Source organism: Sinocyclocheilus grahami, unplaced genomic scaffold (assembly GCF_001515645.1).
Source record: "Sinocyclocheilus grahami isolate Dianchi unplaced genomic scaffold, SAMN03320097.WGS_v1.1 scaffold68.1, whole genome shotgun sequence".
Classification (NCBI taxonomy): domain Eukaryota; kingdom Metazoa; phylum Chordata; class Actinopteri; order Cypriniformes; family Cyprinidae; genus Sinocyclocheilus; species Sinocyclocheilus grahami.
The window spans coordinates 666027-679574 of NW_015505247.1; the positions used below are offsets into that span (position 1 = coordinate 666027).

General features: G+C 39.8%; 1 protein-coding gene across 1 annotated transcript in view; it reads left to right on the forward strand.

Moving 5' to 3' along the window:
• The first annotated feature begins 1683 nt into the window (after positions 1-1683).
• Positions 1684-13548, forward strand: part of LOC107585240 (peroxisome proliferator-activated receptor gamma coactivator-related protein 1-like) — an 18121-nt gene continuing 6256 nt past the window's right edge. The window contains exons 1-13 of the mRNA XM_016272165.1: positions 1684-1828; positions 3851-3988; positions 4122-4274; positions 4398-4463; positions 4963-6730; positions 6800-6853; positions 7845-7905; positions 8177-8256; positions 8873-9533; positions 9638-9841; positions 11128-11203; positions 11293-11414; positions 11493-11644. Coding sequence (XP_016127651.1) covers positions 1748-1828; positions 3851-3988; positions 4122-4274; positions 4398-4463; positions 4963-6730; positions 6800-6853; positions 7845-7905; positions 8177-8256; positions 8873-9533; positions 9638-9841; positions 11128-11203; positions 11293-11414; positions 11493-11644 — 3616 coding nt within the window. The 5' untranslated portion in view covers positions 1684-1747. The remainder of the gene's footprint in view (positions 1829-3850; positions 3989-4121; positions 4275-4397; positions 4464-4962; positions 6731-6799; positions 6854-7844; positions 7906-8176; positions 8257-8872; positions 9534-9637; positions 9842-11127; positions 11204-11292; positions 11415-11492; positions 11645-13548) is intronic.

Sequence of the window (13548 nt, forward strand, 5' to 3'; positions counted from 1 at the left end):
ATTACTACAAAATTCACAGGAGTAGTCAATATTCAATTTAAAACGTTCTAATATATGTTTCACCAGATAAATTCTATGCAATATTTTATACGAAACTTTCTTTACTTTGTTATTAACAAAGAATTTATCAACCATTCTCCAAGCCTTACGCCAATTTAAGTCTCCAAATATTGATGACCAGAAAAATCTAGCTGGAGGATATGTAACATAATTTACTAAATTTCTAATGTATTTATTTGGTATGTTGTTTTTTAAAATATTAATATTTCCAATAAATTAGTTATATAATCCAGATTAGGGTTTTCATTACATTAATTTTTAAGAAGACATAATACCTTACTGGGTATAGCGTCCATTACAATGGCATATTCTCTGGGTCTAATTGGGATTTTAAATTTGTCATGAAACTCTGTGTATGATAATAAAACTCCATCACTATTCATCAACTGACTAACCAATAAAATATTATTTTCAAACCATATATTAAAAAAAGTGATTTATGCTTATATAAAATATCTCTGTTATTCCAGATATAATATCTTCTAGGGGAAAAGTTATGTTTATAGGCCAATGTCCAAGCCATGAGAGCTTGTTGATGAAATCTTGCAAGTTTTACTGGAATTGTGTCAATACAATAATTGCATTTTAACAAAAATTCAAGACCACCGACTGACTTAAACAAAAGGTTTGGGAATGTGTTCCACACATTATCTTTATTTTTTAAGTACTGTGTAATCCAATTAATTTTAAATACATTGTTTAGGGTATCATAATTTAATACCTCCAGGCCCCCATTGTCCTTTGAATTGCATAACCCTTCTGGACCCTTACTAGACCCCCTGCAACCCTAATCAAACACACCTGAAGCAACTAATTAAGGTCTTCAGGATCACTTAAAAATTAAATGCAGGTGTGTTTGATTAGAGTTGGAGCTAAACTTTGCAGGACAGTCGATTGCCAGGAGCAGGGTTGGGCATCCCTGCCCTAGTACATCCCTACAACTTATTCTATTCCTATTCCATCTATACCACACCTGTACATACAATTTATTCTTTTTTGTGGTTTATATTTATGCATGTGTATTTTATTCACATCTCATTTTTATTATCTGTGTGTTGTTGTTGTCTCCGTGTACTGGAAGCTTGTGACACTATAACAAATTCCTTGTATGTGCAAACATACTTGGCAATAAAGCTCTTTCTTTCTTTCTGATAATATCTCTTTTCTCAAATAATGTGGTTTTCTTTTCCAAATAAAGTCGAAGAGTAATTTGTCCAACGTTTTAACTACTTTAGAAGGTAAATCAAGTGATAAGCAAACATAAACTGACCTGGAAATTCCTTCCGCCTTGGACAAAAGGACCCTCCCCTGCAAAGATAAATCCCTTTGTAACCACATATTAAATATATTGTTAGTTTTTCTAATTATTGGATCAACGTTTAAGTCACTGCGAATTTTGTCATGATTACTCCAAGGTAATTCACAGTGGTTTTGATTGGAATACCAGATATATTTGATAAATTGCCATTTTTGAAGGGAAAAATACCCGATTTACTCAGATTCATATGTAATCCTGATACAGATGAAAAATCAAAGTTGTACTAAAGGTCCTTACCCCATAATAAGCAACGCTGGGTCCGATGGCGCCTCCTGGGGGCGGGGCTGAACGCGAATAGCACGTGGCTTGTCGCCGGCTGCTGCGCCTGCAGTTGATTCACGTTTTTCCACACAGACGAGTTGTAAGAAGATGGCGGCGCGGTGGGGAACAGGCGAGGAGATGTTAAAAGCCTGTAATACTCAAATGTTCTCACCGGTGAATCTTGACGAGGTAAGAACGGCACATCTTGATACTTATATATTGCTGCGCCAGAATGAAATTGTTGACATTTATCACGGTGTCAAGTAGCCGAGGCAAATACGCGATGATGTGCAGTACTTTGTGACACGTGGATGGTGATGGTGAGATAGCTTTTGCAGTTCTCTTAAAACACCTGTGAGTTTATTTTAAAAAATGGTCGCAGAAAAAGATGCATTTATCACTTTCCAAGTTCTGTTAGATTTCTTGCGTATCCATACTGAAGTCGCATGTCAAGGAATGCACAAGTTTGGTCCTGTTAGATGATGTTGCCACTTGCTATGCTTCTGCATTCTTATGACCTTAGAGACCAGTGATTCAACTACATATTCATTTCTCTCTCTCTTAAAAAAATAAGTAGTTTTGCATTTTGTAAGCCATAAACGCATTGTTTTGGTTTTTAATATGGTGATGAATAATCTGTAACCAGGAATGGTTAGCTGTTTGCATGTGTCAGATCTAAAGAAGAAGGCTATTTTGTTTAATGCATATGTATTTTGACATTATTTATTAGTGACTCCCTAATACAGATATTCCTTTATTGATCAGATATGCCTTGCTTGTTGATTGGTACATATGCGAGTGACTCACTTCCACGTGGTTCAGTCATTTTAAGAATGAAACTAGCAATTGTATTCGTGCATGGTCGTACATTTTACCTTAAACATTTAACTCAGAAGCTGTAGTTAATTTTAGTACATTAAGCCTGATAAACTTAAAATGACAGATGACGATCGGTATTTCAACAGATATCATTTGTTACTTGTTATTTTTTCATGTTAGCATATTTACTTATAATTTCTGCTATGTTTGGTTGCATTTATCATCAATTAATTTCGTATTTAGAATTGTCGTGACTGAGAATCAAAGTTAGCCCCATGTGGTTCATTGCGGTGTGCGTTGATTCGCTGTCCAGCACGTGGTGCAGGTATGAGTGGCTCAGTCGCGTTGGGCAGTGTGTGTTTACTGACAGACAGCAGCCTTTCGTTCAGCCTCTGTTTAAGGTTTTCAAACAAAAGTGGTTCATTATAATTAAACTGGCCTGATGAGATTTAATCTTGATCGCTTTTAAGAAAGTAACATGCAGGATTTGTGGTAGCAAGGCGTGTTTTGAACTGTGCCGGTGTTGTGCCGAATTCTGCACCCCTGCCAGATTATGCACCCCCTCGTTGGAGTCGCTACCTGATTGCCAATCCCTACTCCTAAACCCCTCCCCCACTCCTAAACCCCTCCCCCACTCCTAAACCCCTCCCCCACACCTACTCCTAAACCTACCAATAGTAGGGGGTGCATAATCTGGCAGGGTGCAAATTTCGGCACTACACCTGTATTGGCTTTGCCCAGTAATGCACTGCGGCAGGATGACGTTATGTGCACAACACCTGGTTGTAACTTGAATGAAGGCATTCATAAACTTTTAATACATTTAGCGTTTCTCGTATTTAACACTATTTCAGATTTAGCCTGTGATGATTTGTTCGATTTTAAATGGCTCGTCTATGCGTGCCTTCAGGGGAGTGTTTTTGTTTTTCATGAGAAATATGAAAACGATTCCTATGAAGATGATTGAGTATCAACAACATTTCACACGAGTTCTGTTAATAAATGATTCAGTGAGCACCAAAGCTGACCATAACATCAGCTGCTGCAGGACAGGCCAGCAATTACAAGCCTCAAAGACAGAGCACTTTGTTTGCAGTTGTGCAATGTCCTTTTTTAAATATAGGAACATGAAATTGTTTACAGCCTCACCTAATGGATACGCTGCCTTGCAGTGGTTTATGGTTTCTGATGCGTATGTAATTCTGAAAGTATTAATCTAAAGTGTTAATACTAACCGAACATCAAAGTCTACATAAAATAAAAATGGTCAATTTTTAAAGTCCTGCTCTAATTATTTTTTTCTTGTTTGAAAAGTCATTTCAATCAGATTTACATTGCAATAGAGAAGAAAAGACAGTCACAACTTTTAAACTGTTTTTCTTTTTCTTGCAGGTGGAGATGCTTCAGGAAAACTTCAATGCCGGCTGTCTGGAGTATCCTGGCCTTAGCAATGGAGATGCTCTGGAGGCTTTACAAGGCTGCCTGGATCCTTCTATTTTGTCCATTTTTGAGGACAGCCCCACTAGAGGAGTAAATAAAGCCTTTTATAAACTCAACAGAAGACTTGTTTATTGCATGAATTGCTTTCAACGCAATGTTTTGATTGTTGAATGTCACTTGTTTTGATGTCACTCAGCAATGGCATTTGTTTCCTCTGACTCAGGTTAAAAGTAATATTGATGAGGAAAGTGAAGCGACGCTGCTCACAGCTCTCACTGAAATACTTGACAATGTTGATGATGAAAACTTGTCCCCTTTTGACACACTGCCGGATTCAGAGCTGTTCTCGGGGCAGAAGGGTCAGGAACACTCACCGGTGAGTCTTCAGCTGCTCTTCACCCATCTAAGCATGTCAGGAATGCATTGGTGGTTTATTCTTTTCATTTTGTAGATCAGCTCAGTGAATTTTCAGATATCAATTTTCTTTTTTCCACTCTAGCTGAGAAAGTTCATCACACGGTCTCCTCCAGAGTCAACGATTGACACACGACAGTTTCCTGGGAAGGTATTTAAGTTCTTAAATCTTTTTTCGTCTATTTTTGGAATACAACTAAATATAATGTATCATTAGATTGAATTTTTTAAAAATTCAGTTTAGATGACAGCATGACAGGTTTTAACTAGGGCCACACAATTTGGAATATTATTTTTCATCAATATTATTAATGTCAGTAATAATTTTTTGATACTTATAAAAGAAAATAATTATTTAGATTAATATTATCTATTGTAGTGTTTTACTGTAAAATAAAATCATTGAATATAAGAAAATGAGAGCAAAATACAATGCTGATATCTTGTAAATACAACCTTGTATTTTGGTGAAAAACTGCATGGGGAATTATGATTCTTTCATTGACAACAGCCAGCTTTTAAGCACTTCTCATTACAAGTTTGTGAAAATGGTTGCCACGTGTTGTTCCCACATGCATGAGCAGTCAAAACTTCCTTCAGTTCCTAACTTGATAGTCATAATGTAAGACATGTTATGTTTTCTTTTATAGAGTCTCCCACGAATGCAGATATTATCCCAGCAGAACAGTGAAGGAGAAGAGGAGGAGGATGGAGACGCTACCCCTATAGCTAATATTGATTTGTCATCACTGGATGAATTTGATTGGTGCCTTCCTGTGTCCTTAGAGCAGGATGGAGAGAGTATGCATGTTACTATCTGTGATTTAGTAAAACACATGCACCCTTACTGCATGACATTATGTGTGGAAGGAGAAGAGGGACAAGAGCATCTTCTGCCTGAGAGGGGCCTTGTGCTAGAAGTGGTTGATCAAGGAGAGCATGGAGAGCCCATCCTGGCAATCCCAGATCTCAGCATCCCTCTTTCTTACACATACTCTGCAGAAGGTGAACAAAGAGTACCAGAGAATAACATAGACAAGCCAGAACCAAAGCCTGAAGATAGTGCTGCAAAAGTCCCAGCTCCTTCTGAAGTATCTTTCGTGGAGGAGGAGAAAGAGGTTGTCAAGGTATGTAAAAGGAAAAAGAAATGTAAACTTCTTGAAGCCCCTCTGGTTGAACAGAGAGTTTTGAGAAGCTTAAGAGTTAAAGAGGAGCCACAGAAGAAATGCCAGGAAGAACAAAAAAAGAAAAGGGTGACTTTCTCACCTGTGCTCTCATCGGCAGAGCTCGGAAAACCTAAACTTGATTGTCCAATAGACTTGATTACTCTTAAACCGCAGGTTGAGAAAGAGCATATCACAACCCCTCAAGCTGAAGCAGAAATCACTGACTCGCAGCCAGAGAACAAACCTCTTGAAAAGTCTGTGGAGCAAAAACCACCCTCAAAACTAGAGCCTGTTAGTGAACAGCCTGCTGCTTGTCAGCCTAATGAAACTAAGCCCAAACCTCTCAGTTTACAGCAGTACCGTCTCCTCCGCCAGCAAAAGAAACCAGATCTGGTGGACAAAACGGAGGATTACAGCACTAAATGGCCCAAGTTGCCTGAACCGCCCAAGGAGCTTCCCCCAATACCCTGCCTGCCAGACCCTAACCCCAGAGATCCACGTAAAACCATGCGTACTCCTGTTAAAAAAGACCTTGCACCTGAAATCATGCCCGCATGGCACCCGAGAGGCCCCGCTGCTCCCCCAACGCCTGAAGCCTTGCTCACCCCGCCGGCTTCACTGATGGCTTCCTCTAAGAAACCTGCAACTTCTAAACCAACCGCTCCACCTTCTGATACATCTAAAAGTTCACCCCAATCAGTCCACCCCTCACACCGGGAACTACCTGCTCCCATCGGTGTGCCACAAAACACTATTCATACTGAGACCTCTGCCCCCATCAGACATGTGGCTGAGGTGCCTCCTGAAAGGACAGTTTCACTTCCAGTGTCTACTACATCTGGAGGCTCTCAAGGTCTCAATGCACAGAGTCATAAGGAATGTTTACATGGGAGCCCCAATGCTGCTCCATCCAAAATTCCCTCAAGGCCTCAGATGATCACTACACAAGTTCAGAACTCAAACTCCAGCCCTCATAAAACTAGTGATGCTGTGCCTGCAGAGAGAGAGACTGAGCAGGTTGTTTTGGCCCCTGTGTCTGATCAAGCCAAAAACACACTGCCAACTAATTCTAAAAAGCTGACCTCACGGTCACAGCCTCATATTGCACCAATAGCCGCTCAGCCATTTTTCTCCGCTCAAGTTCAGGCCAGAGTTGTTGAACTGGCAGAGCAGATGAGGATGGCTTCCTCTGAGATTCCCAAACTGAAGACCACCACAGTTGAGCTGATTGAGTCCTTCACAAGTGAAATTGGTGAGCATTTTTCATGTGTGGTTAGGTAATAATTTCTGTGGATTGTTTTATAATAAACTTTTTTTTAAGGTATTGAAGCTGCTGATCTTACAAGCCTCCTGGAGCAGTTTGAGAAGTCTCAGTGTAAGTGATATTATCTCGGAGTTCTTTTTCTTACTCATCACAAATCATGCTATAAGTCAAGCAGACTATGTGAAGGATGTTAATGCTGAGCACGGCAGAGATTTATTTGGGAACGAGTGCCCTCTTTGTGAACACATACACTCATACTGCCATCTTTAGAATGCAGACCATTCGTTTGTAAGCAACTAGGCCACACTAACATTTTGAGCTTGAAAAAAGTTGGCATTCCTGGGATGAACATTTGTCCATTTTGCCAGGTCAAGCACAAATTACAGAGCACAAATAGAGTTCACAATTAAACATGACTCAGTGGTTAGATTAAACTTAACTTATCTTGAAGTAATAATAGTGTGGTTCAAATGAGGTAAATGTGTGCTTCCTTTTCCTAGTGGAATTCTGTGTTGAACCTGAATGGCTATTGTTTTATAATTTTACAAACAACTGCACAAGTCACATACCCATTAAAGGGGTCATATGATGCAATTTAAATTTTTCCTTTCTCTTTGAAGTGTTACAAGCTCTTGGTGCATAAAGAAGATCTGTAAAGTTTCAAAGACTAAAGTCTCAAATCCAAAGAGATATTCTTTATAAAAGTTAAGAGTCAACCACGCCTACCTAAAACGGCTCGTTCTAACACGCCCCCACAGGTCTATGTGACGATAGTATATGATGTATAATGTACAGTATGTGGAAAATGTGTTTTTTGAACCTTAAACCGCATAAACGCATTTCATTACACTAAATACACAAAATAATGTTCTTTTTAGCAACATCATATGACCCCTTTAAATGCGCCTTTATCTTTAGTCGGCTGTTTCTCAGCTGTTGAGTGGGCAAATGCAGTGCATTTTTTGTAGAGTATCAATACATTCTGCTGCTTGTGGCCGAGTTCTGCTAGATGCTGGACAATCTGATTGTTTCCGTTATTTAAGGGTCTGTCCCATCTTACCCTCCTGTATTTGGTCATTCACAACGCTACTTTTTCTTTCAGCCAAAGAAGAGCAGAGTGTACCGGAGGTCTGTGGTAGAGCAGCTGCTGTAGGAAACTCCAGGTGAGTATCATGAGGCGGAGTGATGGAGTTACCCTACAGCCCTTGCGCTGCTCTTGCACCAAACTCAATGTTTGCGTGTGTGGTCCTAGGCCACTTTTCACCAAGACCTACCAAAACAAATGAAGTCCCTCATCATGGCTTCAGAATGTGAAAGTGGATGGAGACTAACATAAGCATAGCTTGTGTTAGTCTGAGTGATGTTTCAACAACATCAGTAATTCAGTGCTTTTGACGTTGTTGCCACTGCTGATTGTATTTATTTATATTTTAGCTTTGAATTCAGTTATGAGCAGCACGTGGAGACTAAGGCCGTGGAGAAAACCCGCAACCATGACCTGGGAAGCACTGCAGGTAAAGTGTCTTTATTGTGTGCATTGGCTTGTTTTTAAATAAATGAATGTTTTGCGTGTATAATTATTTTGTTCTACAAAACTAGATGGTACTTTTTTGATAAAATATCACTCAAACATACATTGCATCTGTAATATTTTTTAAATGTTTTTGAAAATCCTCTTATGCTAACTGAGGCAGCAGTCATTTAATAATAAAAAAAAAATCTTGTTATATTTTCAAAGACATTCCTCCAGTCTTCAGTGTCACACAATCTTTCAGAAAAAAAATTGTAATATGCTGAGTTGTTCAAAAAAAAATTTTTTAATAACTGTTCAAAACAGTAGTGCTGCTTAATATTTTTGTGGAAACCATGATACATTTTACTTTTGAGGATTATTTAATGAATAGAAAATTCAAAAGAACAGCATTTATTTTGCTCTCCCCAAACGTTTGAATGGTAGAGTACATATAGCTGGTTCATTTAAAATAAATGGCACATGGTTTGACTTATTATATAATGCAAACAAATTCATACATTTAAATCAAATCAATTTTGGGGCCACTGTATATTTTTTTAAGCCTTTATAATTTCTTTGAATAAAAGTAAACTCCATTCAACTGACTTTTCCCATAGGCCTTACACCTCCTGCCACACCCCCACACCAGATGTGGAAGCCTATTGCACCAGTTTCACTTCTGGGGAAAACCAAGCAGTCAGAGGTCCTTAAACCAACTCCTAACAAGGTCATTCAGATAGAGGCGAGACCACTACCTTCAAATAAGCTGCGCAGCAAGACTCAGACCCCTACTATTACTGGACAGACTCAGCCTTTCTCCCTTGACCACGACTACTGCCTCCCCCAAAAAGAACCCTGTCAAAATGAAGTTGGCAGTCGGTGGAATGTCAAACAACAGCCTAGCATTGTTATCAAGACTGTTGAGCTGCCGCCCAACAAGCTAGCCCAGAACACCAAAGCTACATCAACTCCTTCAGTTACAGAAGGAACCCAGAGAAATCTCAGCCTCAGTCAACCTTCTGCAGATAGGAGCTGTACATTAAATAGCTCTACCTTGGTGACTCCGGATGCCTCTCCAAACAGGCCTGACTCTGAAAGCTCTGTACTGGATGAAGCGAAATGCAACCAGCAGAAATCTGTGAACTACTCTGAGCATTCCTTCAGACTGTACCAGCAGGACAGAGGCCGTTCAAAACGAAGATACAGAACCCAATCCTCTAGTAGCTTAGAATCCAGCTCAGAGTCTTCCTCCAGATCACGTTCACCACCTCGGAAAAGGTCAGCTTCGATGTGGTTATACACATTTATAATAATTATAAAGGAATGTTGAAAGCTCATCAATCTAGAGGATGTTGGCAAATGTGTATTTTTAAATTTTACAGATACAGGTCTCGTCACTCAAGCTGTAGATCCAGTTCATCATCTCAGTCTCGCTCCCGATCCAGCTCAAGGTCATTTTCCCCACCTCAGCGGCGACGGTATTCATATTCAAGTTCACGCTCTGGATCCTGGAGCCGCAGCCGCTCTCGATCCAGATCCCGCTCCTCTGATTCTCTCGGACATCGGCGTTGGAAAAGTCATAGAAGGTGAGTTTGTGTTCATTTAGTAGAGATGCTGTTATAGTTTTTAATGTTTTGTATTCATTTTTATTTTCCATTTTCTTTTTAATTTTAAAGTTTTAATAGATTTGTTGTTCATTTTTTTTGTTTTGTTTTTTTATATTTATTTTAGTTAAAGCTACAGTCCGTAACTTTTTTTTGGTTAAAAATGATCCAAAATCAATATTTGAGCAAGTACATAACCAGCCAGTGTTCAAAACTATCGCCTTTAGCCCGATTCACTACGGTTATCTTATAATAATGTTTTCTATTTTGAGTGGTACGGGTAGGTTTTCATGGGAAATTCGAGCATGGCACTGTGTCATTACGTCACTTATGTAAACACAAAGAAGTTGTCCCGGCTACTAGGCTATCGCATGTGAGGATCCTGCAGGTGGCCGATCGTTAGCCTTTTCTCACAGCAGCTAAAATAATTAAATGTCAAAAAATAATTTTGATGGCGGATTGTAATCCAGAAAGGATTATATGAAACACTTGTGAATGAAATGAAATTATATTCCAGTTTTAAATGTGCTTCTGATTACAGATAGCCTGGGATTACACAAGATTTTTATTTTAAAGACAACCAGTTCGAAGGGAGCATAGTTTGCTTTTTGGGTTAAAAGAATTTCTTGGTATGAAATTCGAATGGTATGACAATTAGAGATTAGACTGTACAGAAATTTAAATCTGCACACGTACTATATTCATAGTCACGCAATGCTGATGTTGTTAACATTAATAATCTGAGAATAAAGTATAATAATAATTTGAACGGTTTGATGTGATATGAGCTAACCGATCTTTAGATTTAATCACCATTTGTAGCGAGATTTATTGTAATGCTTTTTTCCTCAATTGGTCAGAACAAACGTGGCAGACTTGTTACTTGTTCAGATGACAATATCCGGTGAAAATTCTTATTTGGGTCATATATTCCAAGACGTAGGCTAGAATCTGTGATTGCTAAGTATAGGATTCACACCGGTGCAGTGACTGACTGCCACACACACACATACTCCTCAAAACATTAGATTCATCCGCGCTGGAGCCGTGCCAGAGTACAACCCATGCAAGGAAGATAATTCCGCAAGTAACTGCAATTCCAGGTTTTCAAACCGAGATGGCGACAAAGAGGCAAAATTTACGGACTGCAGCTTTAAGTTAAAACTAAATTAAAATGAGAACTGTTACTTTTGCAACTTTTTTTTATTTTTTGTGGTTATGTTTTAGTTAACTATAATAACCCTGATATGTTTTGACTTAATTTTTAGCCCTAATCAGAGGGCTGGTTACCGGCATTCACAAAATTGCAATGAGGATTCAAAAAGATGCAAAGAGAGAGCCATTGTAAGTATTTTAATCAAGAAATATCTTTTTGATTTTTCTCATAGGCACTTTGGTGATTGCTAACGTATAAATTGAAATGTGTTATGTAGGAGGAGCGGAGAGTTGTTTATGTTGGACGAATTCGTGGAAGCATGACTTGTAAAGAGCTGAAGGAGCGCTTCTCATTCTTCGGAGAAATTGAGGAGTGCACTGTGCACTTTAGAGAAAATGGGTATGGCTACATTAAATTTTATTTATTTGGTATATTTTTTACACTAAAAAAGAATATTGCTAACACATGTTATTTCAGGGACAACTACGGCTTTGTTACATACTACAATAAGAAGGATGCATTTGATGCTATTGAGAATGGAAGCAAGCTGAGGGAGCAGAATGAGCTTCCATTTGACCTGTGCTTTGGAGGCAGGAGGCAGTTCTGCAAGACCAGTTATGCTGATCTTGGTGAGCTTAGCATCATGTTTTGCTTTTTTCAATCAATTTAAAGTAGTAATACACTGGTAAACATTGTTTTCTGAAGCATAAACTGAAATTAAATGTTCATTTATCTGGAACAGAAAAAAAAATTATATTTATATTTGCATCTAAACTCTTTACAGTGGGGGAAATTATTTATTTGATCCCCTGTTGATTTTGTAAGTTTGGCCACTTACAAAGAAATGAAGGGTCTGTAATTTTTGTGGTAGGTTTATTTTAACGTATAGAGACAGAATACCAACCAAAAAATCCAGAAAAAACACATTATATAAAGGTTAGAAATTGATTTGCATTTCAGTGAGCGAAATAAGTATTTGATCCCCAAGCAAAACATGACTTCGTACTTGGTGCAGAAACTAGACAGGCCCCTCCCACGATTGTTTGATTGACAGTAGCGTTTCAGCTCAGACTGGACTGGCGTCTTACCTTCACACCCACCCTGAGTGAGCTGTCATCAGTTCGCCATTGTTTCACCGCCGGAGCAGATGTAGGTAGACAAGAATGATTCCTAAGCGATTGAGGTGTTCTATTGTTGGATGTAATAATGAACATAGCAGTTGTCGTTTACTCCCGACATCTGAGGATTGCTGAAGACGCAGTGGATTACGTTTGTTTTTGAAGGGAATGCTCCCCCGATCTACATAAATGCGTCTGTTCGCGCGAATCACTCATGATCCAGACTCACCTACAGAAGAAGTGAGTATAAGGTTTTTTTAATGAATCTTTGCAAATCGCCTTTCCTAATAATGTGCTAATTAGCAAGTTTCACGATGAATGCGGCTAAAGTAAACCGCTCGGACGAGAGGGGCGGGGTCAGCAGAGCTCATTGACATTTAAAGGAAAATGCTACAAATCTGCATGCTCTGAAAAGAGCTGTTTTTGAAAATGTAAAAAAGGTGTTTTTTACACTACCATTGAGTCTGAAAAGCGAGGTGTGCTCTGATTGGCCAACTATCCACTGCGTTGTGATTGGCCGAATACCTCAAGCGTGAGACGGAAATGTTATGCACCTCACCATACTGTGATGCCTTGTCAGGCCGGAGCAACGAGACAAAAACATTAAAAACGAGGCATTTGTTGCATCCAGTGGGGACATAATTACTGATTATAATGACTTATACTGTCTTTTTTTGCGTTGCATTGCATCGCGCCGCATAAACCTAAAACCCTGTCTGCATTTGTGATCAGAGAAATGACAAACAACAAGCTACTCTACTGCCCAAAACTCACGTTTGAATCATCAGTGGCAAATCCTTTAAATGAAAACGTACTTACGTGAGTCAGAACTGCCGGCATTGTAGTCTAATGTTACTCTCCCAGGATCAGTAAACAGTCCTCCATAAAATGTGCTGCACACATCTGAATATTTGGGTTGAACTGTTCTGGAACAGTGTTGTAAATACAACTTAACCACTGATTTGTAGTCATGTCCTCTTTTGGAAGACCAAACAAAGTAGTTTCGCTTTCACAACGAAAAACACAGCGGCCTTGCGTGAGGGGAAGCCCTGGCTTAGCGTGCGCTGAGGCCGGGCTAGCGTGAGGGGTGAAGCCCCGGCTTAGCGTGCGCTGAGGCCGGACTAGCGTGAGCCGAAGCCCTGGCTTAGCGTGCGCCGAGGTTGGGCTAGAGTGAGCTGAGACCGGGCTAGCATGAGCCGAAGTCCCGGCTTAGCGTGCGCCGAGGCCGGGCTAGAATGAGCCGAGGCCGGGCTAGCGTGAGCCGAAGACCCGGCTTAGCGTGCGCTGAGGCGGCGGGGTCAAGAACGGCGCACCCAGTGGATGCGACGAATGCGCGGCAACCACATGTGACGACCCCGGGCTGGACTCTGCTTTGTCCACGGTGAAAGTTGATGTATTCCCTCAGCGACCAGCAC